At 43.9% G+C, this 26,989-nt stretch overlaps 1 protein-coding gene across 1 annotated transcript in view; it reads left to right on the top strand.

The window, feature by feature from the left end:
- Window positions 1–26,717, top strand: part of LOC308480540 (sterol O-acyltransferase 1-like) — a 35,448-nt gene extending 8,731 nt beyond the window's left edge. Inside the window, exons 3-16 of the mRNA XM_081012207.1 lie at window positions 5,576–5,634; window positions 7,979–8,124; window positions 8,230–8,289; window positions 11,539–11,646; window positions 13,014–13,296; window positions 14,554–14,632; window positions 15,179–15,260; window positions 16,437–16,482; window positions 17,558–17,684; window positions 18,973–19,070; window positions 20,301–20,399; window positions 20,978–21,113; window positions 21,449–21,594; window positions 26,577–26,717. Coding sequence (XP_080868333.1) covers window positions 5,576–5,634; window positions 7,979–8,124; window positions 8,230–8,289; window positions 11,539–11,646; window positions 13,014–13,296; window positions 14,554–14,632; window positions 15,179–15,260; window positions 16,437–16,482; window positions 17,558–17,684; window positions 18,973–19,070; window positions 20,301–20,399; window positions 20,978–21,113; window positions 21,449–21,594; window positions 26,577–26,633 — 1,526 coding nt within the window. The 3' untranslated portion in view covers window positions 26,634–26,717. The remainder of the gene's footprint in view (window positions 1–5,575; window positions 5,635–7,978; window positions 8,125–8,229; window positions 8,290–11,538; window positions 11,647–13,013; window positions 13,297–14,553; window positions 14,633–15,178; window positions 15,261–16,436; window positions 16,483–17,557; window positions 17,685–18,972; window positions 19,071–20,300; window positions 20,400–20,977; window positions 21,114–21,448; window positions 21,595–26,576) is intronic.
- The last annotated feature ends 272 nt before the right edge of the window (window positions 26,718–26,989 follow it).

A 26,989-nucleotide genomic window follows, 5' to 3' on the forward strand; every position in this document is an offset into this window, starting at 1 on the left:
AAAAAAATGCCAAACCATCTTTATATTTCCTTAGCCATGGGTTGGCGTGATGTCTGAAGTGAGCCAAAAGAGGCTGTTTTCCTGGATTGATTGATCATTTATTTATTTATTTATTTGACCACTTATTCCTAAGTGGGCCTAAGTAATTATTAAGCGGCCCTGTTCTTAATTTAGCACCTTTTTTTGGTTCGGATAAAAGGTCTAATGAGTTAAAAAAATCCAAGCCTGATGTGAAGAATCTGCCTTGGTTCGCATCTTGTTTTATGTCATTTCTTGGGTTTTGGGTGGAAAGAAGCCTTCATGGAAACGGAATGTTCTGTCACTGGAGTTTGATTGGGGATTGGGCTGATGTACCACTAAAGATGATATGCAAGGGTATGTGTTCCTGGAAGGGCTTTGAAAATGCCTTTGTCCTTCTCTCAAATAGTGTTGGGTTTCAGCTGTGACTAATCTGTCTTGAGGAAAGCATGTGGGATCTTTGTCTTGTAGTCCGGGACTTGCAAGGCCGTGGTAATTTCCCAAGGTGGAGGTTACTCCAGGTCATTCCTTAGTGTTGCAGACACAAATGATATGTCAGAAGAATGAATGTGCAGGGGGAAATTGAAGCTGAGGAGGAAGAGGACATAGTTGGTTAATATTAAACACAGGCTCATTTGTTTTTTTCTTTGGAAAGTTACTTCTCTTTCTCGTTTCCCTCCTGCCTTTCCCATCCGTTCAGTGGCTTGTCATTACTATTTACATACGTCACAATTTATCGTTATGTTATTTTTAGCCTGCTTTTCAGGCAGTGGGGGCTCCCAAAGTAGCTTTCATACACTCCTCAGTTAAAAATGAGCGTCAGTGAAATGCTGTTAAAATGACTACAAATCGCTAATCAAATATCAAGAGAAAGTATAGGTAACTCTTTTTATATAACTCATTAAAGCCAGAGTTTCCTTAATGCTTGGGCTATACTATAAACACTTTGGCAAAGAAGAGAGATATGTGATGTTCCTTCAGATAATGCTGTGTGTTGCAGGTAACTTGGTACTCAGCCAGCTCTGAGCGTGTTTGCCTTGTGCTAATAATCTGACCTTAGCACTGTATTTTCCCCCTTAACTGAATAGTTTCTCTCTTAGCTGTGCTTCAGCTCTGTGAAACCACTGTAGAGTATTCTCACTAGTGTTCTAGTTTTACCTGACCAAGATACAAATCCATAGCTCACTCATCAGCATTGTACTTTTTATTTAAAGAGGTACCAGACATTTGCCCCTGGGTGTGAATACTGGCATTCATTGCTAAACATGTTTACTCAAATTCAAACTGGGTGTGAAACTGTCTTCTACAGAACTGTCCTCTCCGGCTGCCGGAGCACGATTTCTGTTCTCATCCTGAAGCAAAGTACTTAACCCGAGGTAATATTTCTGGGTTAGTGGAGTCTGTAACCTGAAGCGTATGTAAGCCGAGGTACCACTGTACTGAGTTGGACCAGCAGTTCGTCTGACCCAGTACTGCTTACTCGTGACAGGCGGTTGCTCTTCAGACCACCTTATTGGGATCGGGTGGGATTCCACCAAGTCTTTGTGTGCGCAGAATGAGGTCCACTTGCCCAGCCGGCCTTTCCCTGTCACGTAATTAATCTGCTCTGGAAGGTTGGGGGGGGGGTTCTCCTCAGAACAGGTTTAGGGGCCATGCAGGGGAAGAGAGAGGGAAAAGTGTCATTGCACAAGTGAACCTCATACCCCACAGACATACCCAACTTAGCACTATGTTGAATTCCACCCATCATTTGCAACTGTAGATGCCAGAGCTTGAACCTGGGGTTTTCTGCTTGCAACACATGCATCTTCCAATGACCTGAGCTGTGCCCCACTTTCCAGGTCCCTCTGTCAGGTGTACTCTCTGTCTGGGCTCAGTAGACTGTATATGGGTTGGACCCACCACCCCATTCACAAAAGAGGACACCAATTTGCATGTGCTTTATGTCATATTCCAGCTTATGTCCCACTCTGGGTGGGGTGGAGACCTGAAAAAATAGGTTAGGGGCTAAACACAAGTAATAAGATGCCAAACAAACAAAATGTAAGCTTCCTCCAGAAATGTATTTTCATACTAGGCAAAGTTTGACTTGTTGAGTTTCTGCAGGGAGAGTATTGTGCCTGAGAAAGCATCAGCTACAACAGCTCCAGTCTCTTGTGGGAAGGAATTTAAGGATGTGGGGGTGGGTGCAGTTAAGCAGATTGCAACAACAACATGGGGTGTGTGATCAATTGCTTTCCCACCCTGGGAGTAGTTGTTGCTGGTGTGAACACTTAAATGGGTATATTCACGTCAAAGGCTAACCACTTTTTAAACTCAAGTAAAGAAAAGAGTTGTCATGTGACCTGGAATAATAACCTTGCTATAATGATTTAAACTTCATAACTAACAAGAAATACTGATGGGATGCCCTGGTTGCTTTTTGTCAGTTTAATTCTGAGTTTATCCAAGTATATTGTTTCCAATTTGAACCATTTTGTCTCATATAGCAAGCTAAATAATTCACATAGCAAGTTCTTCATTTAGCAAACCAGCAGTTTAAGCACAACCACAGCCATTCCCTGCACCTTCTTTCATACTTAAGAGCACCTCAAAACGAAGCTAAAGGGAAATTCATTAATAAAAGGGATATTTATTTATCCTTTAGTAATATGAATGTTCCCTTCACTAGTTTGGGCTGGAATTTCATTCAACATGTGCCCACTAAACTGATAGAAAGGTCAAGAGTTTCTTCTTAGTGATGATGTAATAATAAAATAGACCACGGGTTCTGCAGTTTGTCACACTGGTTTAGTGACTCATTTCTGACAAATCTGGAAGAACATTAGTAAATTCAACTTTCTGTCCTGTGGTTCCATCCAAGTTTGGCAATAGGTTGACTATGCAGTCTTGCATTACAGAGTTTGAATTATATATACACGACATGTAGCACATATTAATGCTGACCTGGCACACAAGCCCATTCTATATGTACTCTCTGGCTTGCTGGTGTAGATCAGGCATCGACAGCCTTTCCTTGCCTCGGGCCGGTGTCTCCAGCGATGATCATGCGGAGGGTGGGGGAGCACGCGCCCGTACGCGGTCGCACACGCTATTTCCAGCGCACCTTTGGGTCAGAGGAGCACCGGAAATAGCTTGTGCGCACTCGCACGGGCCTCCTCCAACCCAGATCTGCACCGGAGATGGCATTTGTGCACGCATACAGGCACTCCAGGGATGCGGCTGGTGCTGTGGGTTAAACCACAGAGCCTAGGACTTGCTGATCAGAAAGTCGGCAGTTCGAATCCCCGCGACGGGGTGAGCTCCCGTTGTTCGGTCCCTGCTCCTGCCCACCTAGCAGTTCAAAAGCACGTCAGAGTGCAAGTAGATAAATAGGTACCGCTCTGGCTGGAAGGTAAACGGCATTTCCGTGTGCTGCTCTGGTTCGCCAGAAGCGGCTTAGTCATACTGGCCACATGACCCGGAAGCTGTACGCCGGCTCCCTTGGCCAATAGAGTGAGATGAGCGTCACAACCCCAGAGTCAGTCATGACTGGACCTAACGGTCAGGGGTCCCTTTACCTTTACCTTTACAGGCACTCCAAGCCTATTTCCAGTGCACATCCGGTTCGGAGGAGGCCCATGCTCATACGCACAAGCTATTTTTGGTGCTCCTCTGACCCAGATGTGGGTCCCCGCGCCATGCCGGTAAGAGCGGGCAGGGCAGCGGGGGTCACCATGGGCCGGATAAACCAATAAAGCCTTATCCAGCCCGCGGGGCCTTAGGTTGCCGATCCCTGGCGTAGATGCAATGATGAGATTTCTTCATCAGTAACTGCAGAAATCTTATCTTATTAACTATAAGATTTTATTTTTGAATCTGCAAATGAACAAAAGTCCTAAAGTATAATAAATATGAATTCTTCCTCAGTTCTTAAATAATGGATTGTTTCCAGTGTTCACCATGTCCAATGGGACTACTATGAGTAAAACTTCGCTACAACCCAATACATGTATTTTGGCTTTCCGATCTGTTGGCACATCTGTAAAGTGGATTAATTGTTCACGCCCTACGACAAAGCACATCTTGTAAACTATCTTTGTCTTTCATGACAAAGCACATCTTGTAAACTATCTTTGTCTTTCACGACAAAGCACATCTTGTAAACTATTTTATCATTTGTGATAGGAAAAAATGCTGCTTTCAAGCCAAGTTTTGGTGTGTGGGTTGTGGGTGTGTAATATTGTGGGTGCCTGGGATGGCTTCTGCTGACTCGTGCACTTAGGGTTGTCATATCGATGACCACTGGATTCTAACCATAGCTGAGAACTCAAATGATGAATTGAGTTATGATGAATTTGCATAGCTGGCAAATTGTGTTTTCAAGCTGCTCCTGTTTTCTATCCTCACAGCACTCAACATTGTAAGCTCAGTCCTGTTTGAAAGCTCAGACCCTGTCTCCAGGGAACAGGATCTTTGGGAGGCTGAGCGATGGCCCTGATTGTGGTCTGTCAATTTGAAAATAAAACCATGTATTTACATAACTCTCCTCCTTCATTCTGGGTGCATGTAATGTTCTCTTTAAATTTCGGTCTTGAATTTAAAGATTTTCCTACCCCAGGCCATTTTATGAGAAAAGCGTAGGCATACCCTTCTGAATGCTTGTTTAATGAGAGGAATGTCAAGAAGAACCATCTAACTGCAATTCTGCAGAAACAATTTTGTTTCTGTTTTCAGAAAAACTTATTTCTATGCATTGTACACTCGTGTTGTCACAGTTGAATGTCTTGTGTGCACCGTCTCTGCCGTCTTGCTCTCACTTGGCTGGTGAACTGGTGCCTGGGCTGTACCACTTGAGGGTGCAGGGGGCAAGCGGTGCATGGACGGTTGAATCCTACAGATGTCCGGCAGGTGGCCAAGCTAGAATCCTTCTCCCTAGCGCCTCCTGGGTTTTTTTAGTATTTGGGTAGATATGTTTAAATGATCTGCTGCAATTAACTACAGTTTTAATGCACTCCAGGAAGGGAATCCTTGGAAATTGGAAAAGGTTGTACATATTTCCTTTTGGTCAGTAGCGGACAACTAATACAGGCACATCTGGGCAGGGGAATAAGTGAAAGTTTTGGGGGCTAGTAACTTTTGTGGACTTATTTGCAGCACTGATTTTAAAATACCCTATATACTAGAGTATAAGCCAACCCGAATAAAAGCCGAGGCACCTAATTTTAGCACAAAAAACTGAGAAAACTTATTGACTTGAGTATAAGCCTGTTCACCACACCAGAAACCTGGTGGCGGCAGCGGTGGCGGAGGCAGGACCAACAGCGAGAAAGGGCTCCTTTCGGGCCACTCATCCCTTCGCCGCCGCCCACCTCACTTGAGTATAAGCCGAGGGGGGGCTTTTTCAGCATAAAAAATGTGCTGAAAAAATCGGCTTATACTCGAGTATATACCGTACTTTAAATTTCCAGTTTGCATACTTTTCCTGTTTTGCCTTTCATACTTGTAGAAAACTTATACCCAGTATTTATTGTCTTTATCATTTACATTACAATAACGATTTGTTTTTTTCTCTTAGGTCGTGTTGACATTGACCATTTGGTCACTCGAAAGATGCAACTTTTGGTGGAGGCTGAGGTAAACCTATCTGAATTGTAGTTAATATGAGTTGACGAGGAGGAATCCCTGGATAACAAAAAACAAACAAACTCCCATCTGTGACGGATCTATGCATAGTATGGGCCTGTTAGAAATCCTAAATCCTGTAAATTGGGAGTCACTAAGTCTGGGACTGCTGAAAGATTTCCTCAAATGCAGAAATCGTAAACAATGCTCACTTTCCTGTGAGCTCTTTTAAACTATCTAATCATACTTCCTGAGAATATCAAAACTAGGGCTTCTGACATTTTATTTTATTTGAACCATTACAGTCCTTTGTACTTTTATTATCCCCAACCCTTCAAATGTTCATGCTTTTCTCTGATGCCGTAGAAACCTTCAGCTGCTGTTGTAGGGCACAGGAGGCGGCTAGGCTGCTTTCCTCCTCTAGTCTGTTAGCAAGTGGGATGCTTAAGGAATTCATTCTTTGTGAATTCCAGCATGAATAACCTGATTTGGTTTGATCCCCGGAGGCACACTCCATTGTCTCTTGAGACAGATGGATGCCAACAATAACAACCTGATCTGCACCTCCTGGCCAGACTGAAACTTAAACCATTCACCCACTTCCACCTTTCTCAAATATTCCAGCTCTTCGCTAAGAAAGCATATCAAAATGCATTTAGAAATGTGTGTTTAATTGCATTAAAAGAAAAAGCAGGACAAAAGAGAATTGTGAGTGCATGAGAAAGCAGATAAGTTCTCAGATATTTGCTGTTGTATGTGAAAAATAAAAGTCTTTTATTTTAAGAAGACTGGCTATCCATCTCACAGACTGGCTATCCATCACTAGCCAAAGCATTGCTGCTCATATTTAGTGCAGCTAGAGCCACAAGAGCTGCATATCCATGTTTTTGTAAACTGGGACTGGAAGGCTGTGGGATTAGGCTGTTCCGGCATGCTACTGCTTTGGACTGTAGGGAAGATTCACATGTGGCTCTGGAACTATTGCTGGGTACTCTTTTGAGTCTTTGAACTTATCAGGAATTAAATAGTGGGAAGATGGTGGAGAAGCTTCCCTGGCAATCGGCTTATCCACCTACCAGCTTTTTCCTGGTAGTGAGCAGATAGAGAACAGGATACATCTTCCTAGTTTCAGGTGGGGCAGCAGTGAAGCCCAACAGGTCTTGCCAGCATGTCAGCTGCAGGGAAAAGGAGCCGCAAAGTACACACAGTCCTTTCCTCTTGGGGCTGTGTCTGCAATATGTGAATGGATAACAGCAGGTGACCTCATTCCCCAGGCAAATTCCCAGGGCTACATGGAAAGCAAGAACTCTGTTGTTGCTCAGGTGCTGTTTGCCCTGTGCAGCAGAAACCCTGTAGCTTGCTTTCCCTTCTCTTGGTTCTTTCTCTTTGTTTATTTTTCACTCTCTCTTGGCATCATTCTTCGTTGACTGTGTGGAGCGGCAATGGCAGTTCAATCAGCCCTTTAATTTGTAAACAAACAAACAAAACACCCTGTGCTTTGTGAACACCCTGCGCTAAGCAAAGCAGCCCGAAAACTTCCTACCGCACTACCACACTTGTTTGCTCTTCTTGCTTAATGTTAGCCATCACAGCTTCTGTTTTTTAATAACTCTGGAAGTACAAGAGTATTCCTCTCTACTTTTGCTGCCCTTGCCCCTTGCCCCTTTTTGTTGGGTTCTGCCGGCCAGGGCGCCACCTCTGAAGCAACTTCATTAAACGGTTAGCTGTTCATTTTTAAAGAATCTTTGTGTGCATGGTGGGGAGTTAACCAGAACTGAGCATTTTGTGGGTGACCATGGTGCCTTCTTATATCCTGTTCTTGGACTTGTCAGCTTTCCTTAAATTTAATAGACTAATAGAATGTGTTTTGCATACGGTTGGTATAACAAAAACAAAACAAAAAGGCCCTGCAGAACAAGTCAGTTTTCTGGTCAGATTTCTGTCAGATATGTTGAGTGAGTTTATTTGTAAGCAAGATGGGAGGCAGCTAGGCTAACTATGATTTTCTTAGAAAGGCTCTGCAGTTGGCGACTTTGCTTCCTCATTCTTGGGGAGCTGCTGATAGGTGGTTTAAACCAGGAATGGGGAACCAGATGTTGCTGGACTAGGAAGTCCTATCAGCGCTGACCATTGTCCCCACTGGCCATGACTTTGACTGGGGTCCAAGAATATGTCGTCAGTTGTCAGAAAATGAGGCACGTTCATGATTTGTTGTTAGCATGGTGTTAGGAAGTCAGCCTTGCATTTGAAGGTAAAGAGTAACACGCCATTTTAGCAGGCAAATTATAGGCAATACTTAACAATTATACTTAAGGTGTTCTCTTTCCTATTCCTTCCTTCCTCCAAATATTATCAGCAAATGAAGCCAGCTTTCATGCAGCGAATTGACAGCCACTTTACAGAATTCGTAAATGGCTTGATTGCAAAGTCCGTGCAGCTTGAGTCTTCGCCCCCTGCCTTCCCAGCCGCATGCTCAGAGAAAGACGGTGGCTTCAAAAGCAAGTATGTTGGTTCTTGGCTGAATCTGAAGCAGAGTCCATTTGTTGTTTTCTCTTTCTTTTTTTAAAAAACTACAACTACTCTGCTGAATATTTGTTCTTTTCACAGAGGATCAAGAGCACCTCCAGAACATGGAAAAGTTTTTGTTGCTAGAAAGTCTGTCTTGGAGTGAGTATGTTAATCAGATTGTAAATTTCACTAGTGCCCTTGCTAAAGTTAAAGTTACCTTCATCCAGTGGGTGGCTTATCTCCATATCTTGCTTCTTCCTCCCATTCATTTTTATACTGTGTAGACTGAAAGCAGGTATTCCTAATCTTTTTAAGTGCTCCAGTCAATTGGCTATTGCACATCCCAGATTCTAACATGGATATGGCTGTTCTGTAGAAACTGATCTACGGACCAGAAGTGTCTATTGCTAAGCAATCTAGCCTCCTCATGGGTGGTCTGGTTCTCCAGTAAAGTTTTGCGCCTATATAGTAGTAAGGGCTTCACAGGTGCCCTAATAGAACCAGGCTGGTCTGTCCATCTAGCCCATAATTATCTACTCTGACTGGCAGTGGCTTTCCAATGCTTATTGCAGTGGCCTTTCCCATGGCAATTTACCCGATCCTTTTAAACTGGAGGCTGGACCCAGGACCTCCTGGAGGCCATCTGTCCCTGAGTTCCTCTTCCAAGGTGTAGCAAGAGCTTTATATGCAAATGCAAATACGTAACATTAAACTTTGGTACTACTGCTTGAGGAGTCTGGGAGGAAGAGCAGATACTAGTTAGAATTATCCATACTTGGAACTTCAGCTCTAAGCAAAGCGGTCTGCTAGAATTGTTGCTGAAAAGCACTTCAGTTTTGTCTGTTTTCCTTGGGAGCAGAATGCCAGTTGCCCCTCCATTCTTGAAATCCATCACATTTCAGGGACACTGTCCTGCAGCACACACGCTCAAGGTCTAGGCGAGCATTAAGATGTGCCTTGTTCCAACTCTGGTAGATAAGAATGTTATTGGTTGTTTTACTTGGCTCAGTTGAAGGTCCTATCAGGTTGTTGTTTTGTTCCAGAAGATGCCTACCAATATATTTTGTTGATTTGGGAACAAAATTTCCAATACAGTCGTACGGTGGATCTCAAATGCCTTGGCTCCTGAACCAATTGGCTCCCAAACAATCAAAACCCGGAAGTGAGCATTCCGGTTTTCAGACTTTTTTGGAAGCTGAGCGTCTGGCACGGCTTCCGATTGGATGCAGGATGCTCCTGCAGTCAATCAGAAGCTGTGCCTTGGTTTTCAACTGGTTCCGGGAGTCGAACGAACTCCCAGAACGCATTCTGTTCGAGAACCAAGGTACGACTGTACTGGCAATTGTTTGGGCTTTCCTGATCCAAAACTGTTGTTTCTGCCGGCCGTTCATTTGGGCTTCTTTCTTTCTTTCTCTCTCTCTCTTTTTAGGGTATTTTTATTTAGATCTTGTTAATAAAATATGGAAAACACAAACAAATTCTCGCTGCAAAACCAGACTTCGCCATGTTAATCCAGAATGTATTTTGCAGTTTAAATTTTATTTCCTTCACCCCCAATATGTCAGTAAAACTCCAAGCCACCATTCTTTAAGTCAGGGGCAGCCAATATGGTGCCCTCTAGATCAGGCTTCCTCAACCTCGGCCCTCCAGATGTTTTTTGGCCTACAACTCCCATGATCCCTAGCTAGCAGGACCAGTGGTCAGGGATGATGGGAATTGTAGTCTCAAAACATCTGGAGGGCCGAGGTTGAGGAAGCCTGCTCTAGATGATGCTGGACTGCATCTCCCATCAGCCCCAGACAACATAGCCAGTGGTCAGAGATGATGGGAATTGTAGTGTGGAGGGCACCATGTTTGCTACTCTTACTTTAGGTGAAGGTTGTTAATCTTTGTATAAAATGCAGTGGGTTTAGTGTTAACTTGTGCCATTTTCCCACAGGCATAGTGTTCCACATAAAATACAAAAACAGTATTGGGGAGTTCAAAAAAATGCTTTGCAAGCTGTAAACATGCAGCTCCCATTTGGGAAATTGTTAAGTTCTTCTTGACTTCCAGTTGAATTACTTCATTTTCCAAATTCCCTTTTGCTAAATATAGAGAATAATTGTATGAGCAACTGCTGAACCAAAACTTCCTATCCTCTGGGATGTGAGGCAAGGGCACCACAGTGGGAGACAGTTTCTTGTGACCCATGGGGCATAATCCACTAGGAAGTTCTCCTGTGCAAGCCCCACATTAGAGGCTGAGGAAGAACTGCTCTTGTGCAGCTTCCATTCATCTGAGCAGGAGAATTTTCCAGTGGGTTGTACTCCACAAATAAGGGATGTGTGCCTGTGTCCCACTTAGATTTTCTGTCTCTCCTGCAAAGTGTTCCTCAAAACAAGGCTTGTCATGATCCTAGTTACTTTGGTGGATGTAATGTGGAACCATCAACCAACAATATAGGTTTCTCACTTCTTTTATATACTGCCTAGGAGAAGCCATGATGTAATGGTACCTTGGCCCATGTAGGTTCAGACTTGGATACAATACAGTCCTGTGTTCTCCAGGGCTCCTTTGGAGGCCGGGTGGGATTATCAATTTAATAATAAATGAATAAAAAGCACTGTGAACCTCTGAGATCCTAATATTTACATAGCATGGAGTGGAGATTTACAAAAGGCTTCAGTCGGTGCAAAATTGCAGAATGTCTGTGTGAAATGAGGTCTAGAGCAGCTCTGTGGAGCTTCTGGCCTGTTCTGGCATCCTAATTTGACCCGCAAGGCCACCTTCCTCAAACTGGGTGCACCTGTGGGACAGGTAAAGATGTAGTTCCCTACTGAAAGCAGGTTTGCTGGCACCACCAATCAGCTGATTGGCAGTGTCAACGAAGTCCTGTGCCTTTGCTTATGTGGTTTGATTTCAAACCACGCAGGCACAGGAAACTGGGTTTGTTGGCACAGTTGACCATTGGTGCCTGCAATGCCTTGTCCCAGTTTTGATTTCAAACTGTACGGGCAAAGGAAAAGACTTGCCCAGATGTCCTGGTTATGGTAGATGATTCAGAGTTGAATGCTCCCCCCCCCCCCATCTGTCAGAATGGCCCATGGGGGTTGGGGGAACCAAAGCATTCAGCCTGCTGGTTCGAAACAATTCTAGAATCTCCTTGTCCTATACAGCTGCACTTCTTCCCACGGTTAACCCCCCCCCCCCAAATGGTGATGGTCCTATGTATGCTGACAGATGGATTTTGTAGAAAATATTCAGAGAAATTGTACACTGAGAGTGCTCCCACATTACATTTGAAGGTGGAAAAACTTTCAACTCCTAAATTTAACCACTGGAAGTCCTGGACTTGCATCTAGATTGAGGGGAGTTTGTTGTCAAAGTGAAATGTTCTAATGTATTTCATATACTTTTTCCCCTCAGTGAGCTATTTGAAGTGGAACACATCCGGACCATATATCACATGTTCATCGCTCTCCTCATCTTGTTCATTCTCAGCACCCTCATAGTAGACTTTATTGATGAAGGAAGGTAGGAAAACATTGAAGGGATCAGCTGGAGTTTGTTTTCTGTGTGTTGGACTTGAGACATTTAATAGATAAGATAAACTTTATTCGCATTAGCCAACGGCCATAGCGACATAAAACAAGCAATATATGGAAATAAAAAGACTGCAGTGGGTACAAAGGGCAATCAAATGACCAAGATTATCGTTCAGATAGTGGCCCTTAATCTCCTTGCACATTTAATATTTGAACCAATGAAAACGTTTTGCTTTGTTTGGTACAGGCAGGTGGAGGGGGTGTAGAGAGTCCTGTTGCACAAGAGGGAATCCTTGCAGTGATGGGCTGCTTATTTAGAGTTGCGTTGAATATAAGCCCCAGTGTTTTATTTGAAGAAACCCATCAGGCATTCAGATGAGTTTCCCCAGCCACTCTGAGTGGATTACAGCACATAGGAAAACACCAAACATTAAAACCTTCCTTATACGGGCTGGCCTTCAGGTGTCTTCTAAAAGTTGTATAGTTCTTTATCTCCTTGACAACGGATGGGAGGGTGTTCCCCAGGGAGGGTGCCACTGCCGAGAAGGCCCTCTGCCTGGTTCCCTGTGACTTCACTTCCTGCAGTGAGTCAACCACCAGAAGACCCTCGGAGGTGGACCTCAATGTCCAGGCTGAACAATGGGGGTAGAGATGCTCCTTCTGATATTCTGGGCTGAGACCATTTAGGGCTTTAAAGGTCAGCACCAACACTTTGAATTGTTCTCGGAAACGTACTGGGAGCCAGTGAAGCCCCTTTAGGACCGGTGTTACATGTTCCTGGCGTCCGCTCCCATTCACCAGTCTAGCTGCCGCATTCTGGATTAGTTGTAGTTTCCGAGTCATTGGTCAAAATCAAGCAGCACTTAAAATCCAAGTTCTGCATGCAAAGTCTTGGAAGATGTGGAGCCCTCCCAGTACTAACTGAAGGGCTGCAGGCTATGCCACAATAACTACAAGTTTCCCCACATGCGTGTGCTTATCCAAGGGGTCCTGAATCTCTGTAGGGGTTGTATCTGTATCTCTGTGTTTGCTTTCTTGCTTTAGAGTGTTCTGTGCAGTATAAAACCTTAAGGGTGTATACTTTAGTTCAGTATTTGTTTCATAAGATTTATACAGTACACTGCCTGATTCTAAAAGGAACCTCAAAGCGGTTTACGAAAGATAAAACAAGAAAATCATTAAAAAATCACAACCATACTCTAAAACATGCAAAACTTAGAATACGAAAGCAGATTAAAATTACCTCAACTTTCATTATAGAATTCCTTAGCTGTTTCTGATTTTACCTGATGGAATATATATTTTAACCCAAGTATATGATTTTAACTTTCTGTGTTGTTTGAATCTCTTTTGAAGGTTGGTGCTGGAGTTTGATCTCCTGGTCTACACTTTTGGCAAATCTTCTGTCGTTTTTTCCACTTGGCTTTACATGTTCCTGTCCACCCTGACTGTGCCCTACGGGCTCTTCCTGCTGTGGGCCCAGAGCTACCATAGTTCCTCCCACAAGACAATCCGCTCCGCTTTCTTTGGGGGTCTCTTCACGATCTTCCAGATATTTGGGCTTGGAGTAGGACCAGCTTACATAGCCGTCGCCTACAATTTACCACCAGCCTCTGCTTTCATAGTGATACTTGAGCAGGTGAGTTTCATGTGGAGAGCTAGTTTCTTCTGGATGTAGCTAAAGGTCATTTCACAAAGCTTGAATTAGCAAAATGCTGCTTTATGCCAGGATCTGAGTCCTTAGCTAACCTGTAATTTTGTGTACACATTCTACTTTTGCTTCTGCCTGACTTGGGGAAATATTAACGGTGACAAGTTTTCATTTTTTCCAAGAGCTTGAGCCTGAGGGTGTTAGAAATGGTCAGATGCAAAAAGAAACTCACCATAATTCTTAAGGTCTAGTAGGTACTTCTGTTTTCAGATACACTGATGGTTTAAACCACTAATAACTTGCTGCAAACACCCTCTTTTTGAGCACGATGAAGGAGAGAGTAATGCCAGTACAACTGGAAGCATTCTTGAAGGATACTGATTATCTCGACCTCTTGCATTCTGGGTGCTGACCTTGTTTGAGACTGAATCTGCTTTAGTCTCCCTGCTCAGAGAATTGTAGAGTTGGACGGGACCCCAAGGGTCATCCAGTCCAACCCCCTGCAATGCAGGAATCTTAGCTAAAGCATCCATGACAGATGGCCATCCAGTGTCTGCTTTAAAGCCTTCATGGAAAGAGATTGCACAACCTCCTAAGGGAGACCATTCCACTATCAAGTAGCTCTTATTGTCAGAAAGTTTTTCCTGATGTTTAGTCCGAAACTCCTTTCTGGTAACTTGAACTCATTGGTTCAAGTCCTGCGCTCCAGAGCAGGGAAAAAACAAGCTTAGCTCCATCTTCCATGTGAAAGCCCTTGAGATATTTGAAGATGGCTATCATACCTCATCGTACTCTCCTTTTTTCCCGGCTAAACATACCCAGCTCCCTCAACCGTTCCTCATAAGGCTTGGTTTCAGCACCCCGGTCATCTTGGTCACCCTCCTCTGTGTGCATTTCACCTTGTCAGCATCCTTCTTAAATTGTGTCACCCAGAACAGGACACAATATTCCTGGTGTGGTCTGACCAAGGCAGAATAGAGTGCTACTATTACTTCCCTTGATCAGGACGTTATACTTTTGTTGATGCAGCCTAGAATAGCTTTTTTTGCTGCTGCCGCACACTGTTGACTCATGTTAAGCTTGTAGTCCACCAAGACTCGTAGATCCTTTTCACATGTGACTCTTGGTTATCATACTCAGTCTCTCAGCAGCTTTTTATACTATTGCCCATGGTATCCTTCTGGACCATCTCTCCCTTAATTGCAAGATGTCAAGTACATTTTATTTGTTATTCCACTCCTTTAGGTGCGCCTGCTGATGAAAGGCTACTCTTTCATTAGGGAGAATGCTCCTCGAATACTTTCCTTTACACCACAGAAGACAAGTGAGTGACTGTTTCCTACAATAATTGTACAGCTGTGGGGATGAAGGCACCCTCCCCTCTGAGGGTTGGGTTCTGTGACATGGAGACAATTCAAAGACCTGTTTTAGTTCAGAAGAATGTGTGTATGGGCCTCCCCCTGTTTTGCAAGATTGCCAGTACCATGCAACTTGTCAGTCTTCTAATGCTTATTGGAATAGGAGTACACATCTTGCAAAGGATATAAGAGAATCCTGGGTTTAGTGGAACAGGGGAAAGTGCTCTGACAATAGGGGGCTTATTTGGGGTGGGAGGGTGTTAAACCTGGGGTGGACTAGAGGTAAGGGACTTGTCACAGACTTGCCTTACTCATGGGGGGGGGGAGTAGAATAAGAATGGCATACAAACCATCTCCTTGGACTGAGAAATTGTATAAATGTATTACTGCTAAACTCAAGCATTAATGAACAGTTTGAGACCCATAGAAAATAGGATGGAACCCTGTGGGTTTGTGTTTTAGTGTGTGGCATTATCTGGTACTAAACGACTCTCTCCCTTCTGCTTTTTCAGACACCGTCCAAGTTCCTAAAGTTTCCCAGTACCTGTATTTCCTCTTTGCTCCCACCCTTATTTACAGAGATGCCTATCCCCGGTAATGTCAATGTAGTTGCTCCATTGTGACTTGGCAGTTCTTATAGCCATTGTGATTGCGAGGTTGGGCTGGATGCATGCTTCATAATGGAGGGCATAACACACAGGTTGGGAACCTCAGGCCCAGGGGGCAGGTGCAGTCCTCCGCAGTGGCGTAGCATGGTGGGGTCACAGTCACAGTTGCCCTGAGCGCAAAATTGTTATGGATGCAAAAGTTTAACACTCGGGGCAGCCTCAATATAACTGCACATTCTGTCGCTGGGATCCATTGAAAACAGCTTCTCCATGCGAACCAGGAGGGACCTCTCTAGACCATAGAACGACTCTTCTTATGTCTCCTGGGCGATGCGGATAGTATTAGGCAGTTGAATGTGTTTCCCTCCCTCCCACCCAACCTCTCCGCACGGCCCCAGGCAACCCACGCTACACCACTGGCCTCTGAGCCTCTCTATCTATTGCACTACCCACTTTTGCCTCCGGCCCCATCCACCACTGGGTCTCTAACTTAACTTATGGTCCCGAATTTCTATGGGTCTTCTCTGAGTAAAGGTTAGTTGAAGACAACCATTTGTTTCTCTGAATTTTCCCAGAGCAGGCCTAGTAGGATCCAAAATGCATTGGTTCAATGCATATATCTTTTGAGCACACCAGAGCTTTTTGCTTCTGGTTCCAATGAGTCTGACCATTTTGGCTTTAAGATATTCCACTGTTCATGGGTTTTGATGGGATTTTTATATATAAGGTTCTAGAGTTCCTTTGTAGAAGTTGCTGTGTTATACAGGGTTGTCTTTCTATTTTCCATGGTATTCCACATTCTCCAATCTGTATATCCTATTGCCCTCAACTACTCCTTTCCTTCTTTATGCAAAATAACAAACTGATTTAAAAAATAGTAGTGCAGCTGCACATTTAGTAAAACATGCCATTTGAGCAAAATCATAACTAGCAAACAGACTTTCTTACATTACATATTTGCTGTTCTGGAATAGAAATTGGATTGTGTTTACTGCAGACTACATCAGCTTTGCTGTTATTTTTTATTACACTTATTAATTGCTTTTATCGTGGAAAGTAATTCAAAGTAATTCAAAATTCTCGCAAATTAGGTTTCAGTTGATGCCAAGCAAGCTCTTGTCTTGAATTAGGTGTAATGACTGTGATTTCTTTTTCTTTTCAGAAATCCTACAATAAGGTGGAGCTATGTAGCTACCAAGTTTGCACAGGTTAGATATTTCTCTTCCTTTGGGGATTCCTGTGTTTCTGCAGATAATTATACAGCCTTGAAAGCTGATAAAAATATGTACTAGCCTACTGGAGTGCACAAGCCTGTATTACTTATTTTTATTTTGGCATTAAGAAATAGAGACAATGCTTTCTGAAAATTTCTGAATTGCATCCTATTCCCTTAGATTTGGATCGCTGAATGAATAATTACCCCTAAACTAATGACAAACACACCTACCCATTATAAGATAAATAAAACAGTTTCGTTTCTCTGAAGACAGGATGTAATAGTTCTAAACAACAAGTCTTCCTAAAGCAACTTTTAACCAATGTCTGTGTGCTAGTCTTCTTATCAACCGTGAACGTTTTCCTAAGTTTAGGAAATTATGAACAGTGCAGCAATCTGTATAGTGTATTTTTATTTTGCCGAGTGGAGCAGATCAGCTAATTTCAAGCACGGTCGTATTTCTCAAATGGAGATGTAGTCCTTCTCTGGGCTGGGCTAGCCGTGCAGTGTCACATATCCTAAAAGTTCAAAGGACAAATCTTGGATAAAAAGATAGTCTGTTAATCAGTCTCTACTCGTGGAATGAAACCGCTCCCACGGCAGCTGCTGTCGGTAAAGCAGGTGTTCCACCTGGGCCCCTCCACATATACACATGCCAGCAGCGCACCTACCCAGACCTCCCAACTGCTGGCATGGTAATTCTGCACATGGTGGAGCCCACGTGGAATGCCGTTTATCTGAAAGAAGCACGGACTATCGTAGTGGCACTGAAACCTTTGGTCAGCTGTTATCTACGGCTGCATACACACCAGACATTTAAAGCACCTGGCTCCTCCCACAAAGAATCTTGGGAACTGCAGTTTATTAAGGGTGCTGGGAATTAGAGCTCGGGGGGGAGGTTAAAGTGCATGTCTGAAGATTCTTTGGGGAATGTCATGTGCGTTAAATGTATGATGTTTACTTAGCTTAGATCTGTGCATATTGGTAACTGGGATCAGCTTTCTCTCTTACGGATTCCTCCTGTGCTACTTTCATAATCAGGGGCTATTGTTTTTACTCCTGTCTAGGTCCTTGGGTCACTCTTCTATACTTACTATATATTTGTGAGACTCTGTATACCTACATTTCGGAACTATAAGGAGAATTTAAATGTACGAGGGCTGGTCCTTTGCATTTTCAACTCTATTCTTCCAGGTGAGTGCTTCTGTGCCCCTTTTAATTCTGGATTTTTTCTAAGCAACAAATAAATAATCAGATACAGTGGTGATATTGGCAACAACTGGCAAAGTATGGCCTGTTGGATATATGATCTTAGCTTTGTGGTTCCCTGACTTGTAGGGTTCCTGAAAACCTGTTACTGGGGCAATAGCTGAAGCTGAGCGTGAATCTCACTGTTCTGAGAGAGAACATGGGAAGTTGCCTTACACTGATCAGACCACTGGCCCATCTAGCTCAGGGTCATCCACACTGACCAGGAGTGGATCTCCAGGGTTTCCAGACAAGGAACATTTCCTGGCTCTACCTGGAGAGGCTGCAGATTGACCTTTTGCATGCGCTCACTACCACTGAGCTACTGCTCTTCTCTCTGATCACCTTTTGCAGTATGTTCCTTAGTAACATCAGTCCTGGTAGACTGGAGAAGGTGCGATCCTGCTTCATCCAACTCTGCTTTTTAGTCTTGTGTTGGGGATGCAAGCAGTTGCTAGTTTCTGGACTCAGTTCAAAGTGCTGGTTTTGACCTATAAATCCTCATGCGACTCAGGACCCCAACACCAGAAGGGCTTCCTCTCTGCTGGTGAACCAGCCTGGTCACTACATAAATATCTTAGGGAGGAGTGGAGGGTGGAACATGGAAACGGACCCTTTTAGCGGTGGCTCCCTGCTTGTAGAATGCGGTCCCCAGGGAAGAGTGCCTGGCTCCATCATTGTCTGTTTTAGATGCCAGTCAAAAAACAGACAATGGTTCCTAATGGGAGGGTAATTAGTTATTTACATGCCCTTTCTTGGGCTCACATTTTTCAGTAGGGTTGGTAGGATTTGTTGCATTTTAATACAGTGGTACCTCTGGTTACGTACTTAATTTGTTCCGGAGGTCCGTTCTTAACCTGAAACTGTTCTTAACCTAAAGCACCACTTTAGCTAATGGGGCCTCCCGCTGCTGCCGCGCCGTGGCGGTGTGATTTCGGTTCTCATCCTGAAGCAAAGTTCTTAACCCAAGGTAATATTTCTGGGTTAGCGGAGTCTGTAACCTGGAGCGTCTGTAACCTTAAGCATCTGTAACCCAAGGTACCACTGTATATAGATTGTTGCATGGGCACTTCAGGTCATGTTTTGTTACTGTTTTATATTTGATTTTAATGGTCCTATTTTTCTTATGTAAGTTGCTTTTGAGATACTTTGATATAGTGACAACTATGATAAATAGTAATAATGTCATTATGAATATTAACCTAAAATACATATTTTCCTCGCTGCTCTCCAGGTGTATTGATGCTGTTCTTGGTCTTTTTTGCATACCTTCACTGCTGGCTGAATGCTTTTGCTGAGATGCTGCGCTTTGCTGACAGAATGTTCTACAAGGTAATTGATGTGCAAGGCTCATGCTATCTCTCTCTCTCTCTCACTCAACACAACACACACAAATATTTTCTTTCAGTTTTAGAGCGTACCTTGGTTCATGGAACACTCCATTTGATAGAAATGTCGTGTGTGTGTGTGTGTGTGTCATTTTGCCATTGATGAGGTTTCTCCTCCCTAGAGAGGCCGATCATATACCATCCTTGTGGTCTTCTCGACAACCTGTTAATACATTCCTTTACCTCTGGTGAAAAAGGGAGCCTGTGCCTTTTCTTCTGTTGACTTTTCTGATTCACAAGCATTTGTTGCTATGTGTTGTATTTCTGTTGCTGGGCTTTTTGCATAGTATTTTAACCTTGCTGTGACTTTTAAACAAATGTAAATGGTTTTGAGTATGGTGTCATTGAAGAAAAGTATGTCCATAAATTATTTAGCAGAACTCACCTGCAGCCTTCTTTTAGTGTTGGCATATACTGGCGCCTTTAAATGTTCGCAATAAAGCGTTGCTATATTTCTTTTGGCACGTGCTAAAAACATTTTGCCTATCCAGACACGTAGAAATTGAAATGTGTCTTAATATGTTTTAGCTTATCTGCTGATTTTCTCTGATGTTTTAAACTTTTATTGGCAATTTTAATGCCTTATGTATAATGCTCAGAGGTTCTATTTGTAGTCAGGCAGTATATATATACATGTTGTTAAATAAATGAATAATTCCAAGGGATCATATAAATGTGTGTTCTGATCCTGCTGCTGCTTCCACTTGGGGCCATTAATGATTAGTTTGAGCAGTTTAGAGGACAGTGATAGAAAAGGCCTCTGAATTTCAACTACCTTCTATATTTCTCTTTTCTGAATGTGGTTTGCAGGTTGCCCCCCCCCCCTACATTGAATTACTGTTCATGTAGAGAAAATGTCACATTTGAATTAGCTCTGATCATTTTGGATCTGAGCCTTGGAGACCTAGTGTAGCTACAAATACTGGGACACCAGTGACTGATTCTCAGGGTGGCTGTTTGGGAAGGGGGAGGTTAGGATTTAATGCCTGCAAATGAGCTCTTGGGGAATTTCAGTTATACATTGCAACAGTTCACCAGATGTTCAGGGAGATTGTATTGCCAATTGCTCTAAAACACTTAAGTAGCAGGAATGCACTTGGCACTTTGATCCTGCAGCTTTAAACACTGTCTCTAAGGTCTCTGCTCTTTTTACTTCCCTGATCCTCTCTTGCAGGACTGGTGGAATTCTACATCTTATGCAAAGTATTACCGAACCTGGAATGTGGTGGTGCATGACTGGCTGTATTACTATGCATACAAAGATTTCCTTTGGGTAAGCAACCATCTTTTAATGCACCCCCTTGCTTCAGCTCTAAAAGAAAGCCATTTTTTAAATGGAATGGCAGAGATCTTTACATTTCCCCCACAAAATGATTTTATTAAAGTTTTAATGTAAAGGAGAATTACACAACATGTAAAATACCTAGTCACTTTACCCATACAGAGATCTGACAGAAGGTGGAAAGAGAGAAGCTTGTACTTACGCAGTCTGGTTTGTATCCAGTATTTGGGAAGTCACTTTTTTTTTTACCAGTCTACCACCAATTTCACCCCTCTATGCCGTATCCCACACTGTTCCAGCTCTCACGTTAAGTGTTTGTGGGGCTCCATTGAGTAGGAGGGATCAGCAAAAATGAGCTGCCCTGCCTTGTGCAAGTAGAAGTCCTTTTGACAGAGCAAGGCCATCACTGGAGACAACCCTCCCTGTGCAATAAATGTGAATGGGCAATTTAAGGGTGGTTATCACAAGCTGTTCACTGTTTGTTTTGAAAATTGGATCTCCTCTGATACATTCACCTATCAGAGAGTCACCCTTCCCCTTGTTTGTCTGTGTCTCTCTCTCACCACCAGTTATTTGGGAAGAAATTCAAAGCAGTCGCTATGCTGTCGGTCTTCACTCTTTCTGCTATTGTGCACGAATACGTCTTGGCCGTCTGCTTTGGTTACTTCTATCCGGTCCTGTTCTGCCTCTTCATGTGTTTTGGAAGTAAGTACCAAATATATCTTTCAGCAGCAGCAGTTTCTGAAAATACTGAGATTTGGCTTTTAGCTGCCATCCGTATTTAACGTTCTAAGGTGCAGGAGATTTGTGTTCCAGCCTGCCCTAGCATTTGCACCCTAAAACCCGGAAGCCTCTCCTGACCCCAGTTAAATATCCATTTTCTGAGACTGATGATGGTCAGAGTAGGAGAGAGGGCTTTCTTGGCTTGGCCTAGGAGTAAGGACTTCTAATGCTCCAAACTGTAATTTGTGACTTTCTCAAAGTCTCATGAGATGATCATTAACATGCATTTTGAGTACATTTTAATTTTCTTCCGTCAGTGGTTTTCAACTTCATTCTCAATGACCGTCGGAAAGGCCCCATTTGGAATGTGTTCATGTGGAGTACGCTCTTCCTTGGCCAGGGTGTCATACTTACCCTCTACAGCCTGGAATGGTATGCTTATAAGCACTGCCCTTTGAAAAATGTGAGTATCCTACTTGTCATTGGAAATAAGAGGAACAGAGCTGAGCTGCTATTCTGGACTATTCAGTCAAGGCCTAAGATGTGAATGTGAAATTCGAAAACCTCTTTCAGATTTTTAGAAGGTTGCATTCTGCCCAGAATAGCTACCATAGAGGTTTCTTTCTAACAGGGTCAGCAAAAAAACAACAACTTTGAAACTTCCTCCATGTCTTTTTATATGAATACTGTAAATTTATGAGCTAGTTTCTGCCCTTCTGGAGAGATGAAAGCCAAAGGTTCTTAGAGGGTGGAAGGGGGCAGTAAAGTGTTACCATAAAGCACCAATGCTGCAGCAAGCAAAGGCTCTAGCAGCTCAGCCAGCTGCTTGTGGCTGGAAAGCCAAACAGGATGTTTGTGACTGTTGCCATGGGAACAAAGGGGCAGTCCATTCTGTACTGAGCACCGGATGTTAGCTCAGTGTGTGTGTGTCATATGACCCGTACTGGATGTACTTGGGAGGAGTTTTCTTCTTGCTGTTGTTGAGTGCAGACATGATTCTCTGTACTGATGTAAGAGGCAGAAATAAATGATGTAAATAGTTTTCTGTCTGCTTCTTTCCCCTCCCTGGGGACACCAAAGGGGAGAGAGGAAGAACGGTGTGTTCCTCTCATACATCTGAGAAGAATCGCCGGACCTCGCCTGCTTATCAGCAGAGGTTGGGAGACGCGGGGAGGTCGACAGGAATATCTGCCGGTGCCTACGTTGTGGCACATTCCTCTGACCCAGGCAGAATTCCAACAGTGGTAGCAGAGGATGGTTTCGATCCATCGGACATCTGCATGAGAGGCTGGTGGATTGTCCTCCTCAGCTCCAAGGAGGAAGAGAAAAGCGTCTGAGAAATGCCAGAGGCTCCACAGACAGCTGGTGGAAAGAAGAGGTGTTTTCCAAGCAACGGAGCTCAAGGTATGCTGCATTTCGGGCTAAAAGTGTGAACGCAGGAAGATTAATTCCCTGGTTCACGGAGCTGCGTTTCAAAGAAAACAAAAGCTCCGGGAGAAGAAGCCTGCATTCCACAAATTTTTGTGGTAGATAAGGAGTCCCAATGAAATGCATTGTTGCTAGGTAACGGAAAGTTGGAAAGTTACTGGCAAAGGGGCTGGACTCTGTGTGTAAGCCTGGGAAAGCGAAACAAACCCAGAGAATGTTTTGGCTACAAGGTTTACGAGCTCTTGGAAGGGACTTTTCAATAGCAGCCTGAGTTTAGCTGCCAGGTGCAAAAAGCATAAACAATTTGCAGTTTGCTGCGTGAGAAAGGAAAAAACAACTGTTGGATTTTACAGTTTGTTTGACATCGTGAGCTGGAGGCTTGGCTTCAAGATGGATGCCAAGAAAGGGGGAGGTTTGCCTTGCCCTCCTTGCTTAACCAATGACAATTATTCATCTTGGTCTGTAAAGATGAAGGCCCTGCTGCAGAATCAGAGGCTTTTTGATGTAATTGAAAACCCCATCCCTGCAGCACCAACCAGAGGTTGGGAGTCACAGAATGTAAGGGCCAGGACTGCTATAATTCTGTGTGTCTCAGATGATCAGTTGGTGCATGTTCAGCATTTAGAAAATGCGAAAGAGGTATGGGACACGCTGCGTACAACGCATCAGTGAGATGCTGGTTCTTCAGCGTTGCTGTATTTTGAGAAATTGACCAATCTGAGACTTGCGCCTGATGGAGATGTTCAAGCGCACCTGACAGAAATGAAGTTTCTGCGTCAACAGATGGTGGAACGCAATTTCCGTCTTCAGGAGGAAGTGTTTTGCTTCATGATGATAAACAGCCTTAGCCGCACCTACAAGGTTGTTGCCAGTCAGCTTGGTTCCCTACCGGCCGCGCAGCTGACCGCGGAGAGAGTTTGTGCTGTAGTCCTGAATGAACACGACAGACTTGCTGCACTGGAAGAAAAAGACAGGGGGAGGGAAGAACAGAGTTCTAATTCCCCCACTGCTGATGCTACTGGAGAGCATGGTGTAGCATTGAGTGCTGTCCGATGCTACAATTGTGGACAGACTGGGCATCTACAGCGAAACTGTAAGAAGCCGCGCCAGTCAAGAGGAGCAAAGAGCAGCTCTACGAAGCCTCAGGCGTCAGGCAAAAGCCGTACCAAGTGCCAGGTGAAACCTGCAAAGGCTATGATGGCGAAAGGAACCACGCCAGATGTTGGGAACTCGTTCATAATTGACACGGGCGCAACGGTTCACATGTGCCCGCACAGAGGACTGTTTTCGACGTTGAAGAAGCAAAGCTTCACTGTGAAACAGGCCAACGGTCAGGAGTTGGAAGCGACTGGAATTGGGACTGTGTATCTTGAGAGTCTGAACTTGACTATAAGTGATGTTTACCTGGTTCCAGAACTGAGATTTAATCTGCTGAGCGTGTCGCAGATTGCAAAGAAAGGACTGAAACTGTCCTATGATGCTAAAAGCTGCAAGATCTACAAAGATGGAGAACTGTTTCTTACTGCCAAAGAGAAAGATGGACTGTATTTGTTGACTTTTGATCAAAGTGATTACATGAAATGTAATTCTGATGTTTCTAACGAAATCTCTCTTACAGGCGTGACCAGTGCGAGCACCAGGAAGGTGACGAAGAAGGTCGACAGAGCATTTCAGCGGGTGTATGCTGATGTGATTGGTCCTCTAGAACCATCTAGAGGCGGTGCACGATTTTACCTTTTGTGTGTGGATTGTTTCACTAATTATTCTTGGGTTTATATGATGGAGAAACCACAAGAAACTTTAGAAAAGTTTCAGGAATTTTGTGACAAGGTTAAAAGTATGCATGATGCTAACATTGATTGTCTTTTCACAGATGACAAACAAGTTTTTCTGTTACAGAAGTTTCAGAGGTTCCTAGATGGAAAAGGGATAGACCACAAAGTGGCAGTTTCGCAAGAAGCGTGGAACAGGGGGATCTGTGTAAAAGTGAACAAAGAATTGCAAAAGGGGATGAATGCGCAATTGCTGAGTTCACATTTGCCACATGAATATTGGGCCGAATCGCTAGCGTCCTATCTTCATGTGTGGTTGAGAAAGGTCTCAACAGAGTTGGGATGTTCTCCTTTTGAGAAGCTGTTCAATAGAAAACCTTCTGTTGCCTATTTTAAGGTTTTCGGGTCTCATGTGAGAACAGAAGCTCCAGGTGGAGTAAAGAATGCCAGAGGCATTTTTGTGGGTTATGAAAAGGGTCTCTACAGAGTAATTTTGTCTGAATCTGGTCAGGTGATTCTCACAAAGTTCCTAGAGAGTGCTCCAGAGCAAGAGCGAGTAGTACAAACATTTCCCACAGGTGGCGATTATGATAATGATGATGATGAGTTTGATCTTATTGAGTTCAGTAGTACTGATGATGACAGCGATAGCTCAGACAGCTCAGTTGTCACAGTCATTGAGAGGAAATCTCACATAATGACTAGACCCTCAGAAGAGGAGGAAGAACCACTGATTGCTACTGGTTCTCGACAGAGTCCAAAGGTTGAACCAGTGAGCACAGAGGATCAGAACCTCTTACGTAGGTCTGAGAGAGTTACAAAGGGTGTACCACTGAAGAGGTACTCAAAAGAGTTTGCTAACTTAGCTGTTGCATGTGTTGCTATTGTTAACAACTCAAAGCAGGTTAAAGCAGTGTCTAAGCCAGAGACAAAGACACAACAGAGGGTAGCAAGCCAAGGTAATGCAGAAGCACTCATTCCTTGGAAACCAGACAACCAGAGAGGTACATTGGTTAAACCAGTGGCGGGTAGTTCCAAGGGTGGAACTGAAACAACAGGGGAATGTTATAAATATAACAACTGTTTGTTTTCTTCTCTGGATGACGCTTTGCTCGCGGCACACATTGATACTTTAGGGGGAGTATGTTACCATAAAGCACCAATGCTGCAGCAAGCAAAGGCTCTAGCAGCTCAGCCAGCTGCTTGTGGCTGGAAAGCCAAACAGGATGTTTGTGACTGTTGCCATGGGAACAAAGGGGCAGTCCATTCTGTACTGAGCACCGGATGTTAGCTCAGTGTGTGTGTGTCATATGACCCGTACTGGATGTACTTGGGAGGAGTTTTCTTCTTGCTGTTGTTGAGTGCAGACATGATTCTCTGTACTGATGTAAGAGGCAGAAATAAATGATGTAAATAGTTTTCTGTCTGCTTCTTTCCCCTCCCTGGGGACACCAAAGGGGAGAGAGGAAGAACGGTGTGTTCCTCTCATACATCTGAGAAGAATCGCCGGACCTCGCCTGCTTATCAGCAGAGGTTGGGAGACGCGGGGAGGTCGACAGGAATATCTGCCGGTGCCTACGTTGTGGCACATTCCTCTGACCCAGGCAGAATTCCAACATAAAGAAGGGAGGGAGAGGAAGGTAATGGAAAAGAGTGAAAGGCCTTAGCGGAGCCCAGTGGTTTCTTCATTCTACTTGCTGTGTTCTCTGCATCTTTGGATCTGCAGGGTTCAAACAAAGAGAATTCACGACATCTTTGCCACATTTAATATGCAGTGCCCACTACCTTTCCTTATTTAATATGCAGTGCCAATTCAGCCCACATGCATATGCATAACCCCCTGGGGCTGGTTCTGGGACTGTTGAGACCTCATAGTAGCTGGAGCCAAGTAGGACTGTAGTTTCAGGATTGCAGACACCTTAGCAATTCTGCTTGACCTGGAAGACCTGCCATTCAGAGAGTTAAAGCTCTTTGGGTGAAGCTGCCCTGAAGGGAGGTCTTATTGGGAAGGGCAAGCCTTCACACACACACACACACACACACACACACACACACCTGCACCCCACTTCTAATTGCCTAGATTGGCTGTTGCAAGTTGGGTGGCCGCCCAGGCTTGAGAGACAGCAAAGTAAAACATTTAGGTTTCATCACTGGCATTTGTTCACATGGCTAACGGATAACTCTACAGAAGTGAAAGTGCCCAGCATTTCCTGCCTAACATTACTGTTCCTCTTGTGTTTTATAGCCCACTTTCCTTGACTATGTGAAACCGCGTTCCTGGACTTGCCATCTTAAGTTCTGACACCCTTTGGGATATCCCTCCGCGTCAAGGCCAGAAGATGCTTGTCTTTTAAACAATGACAACAAGTTGGGTTAGCGTGTTAAACCGACTGCAGACTTTTTAAAGGGAAACTGTCTTTAGTTATGGCAAATGATGGCATTTTGTCACTCAAGGCAGCTAGGACTGCAGGTGGCTTGGCAGATGGTCCTCTTTCCTTCGGCAGCTCCAACCTGAGCCATTTCCATGCTGGTCATGAAACCTACTGAAAGGTTGGCGAAGGAATTTCCGGTGAAGTTTTTTGCCTATTGCAAACAGTACTTTTATGCGTTACTACTTTTCTCTCTTAACTGTCTGAAATTGGCAGTATTGTGATTGGG

The sequence above is a fragment of the Podarcis pityusensis genome (genome assembly GCF_964106645.2).
Source record: "Podarcis pityusensis genome assembly, chromosome: 6".
Classification (NCBI taxonomy): domain Eukaryota; kingdom Metazoa; phylum Chordata; class Lepidosauria; order Squamata; family Lacertidae; genus Podarcis; species Podarcis pityusensis.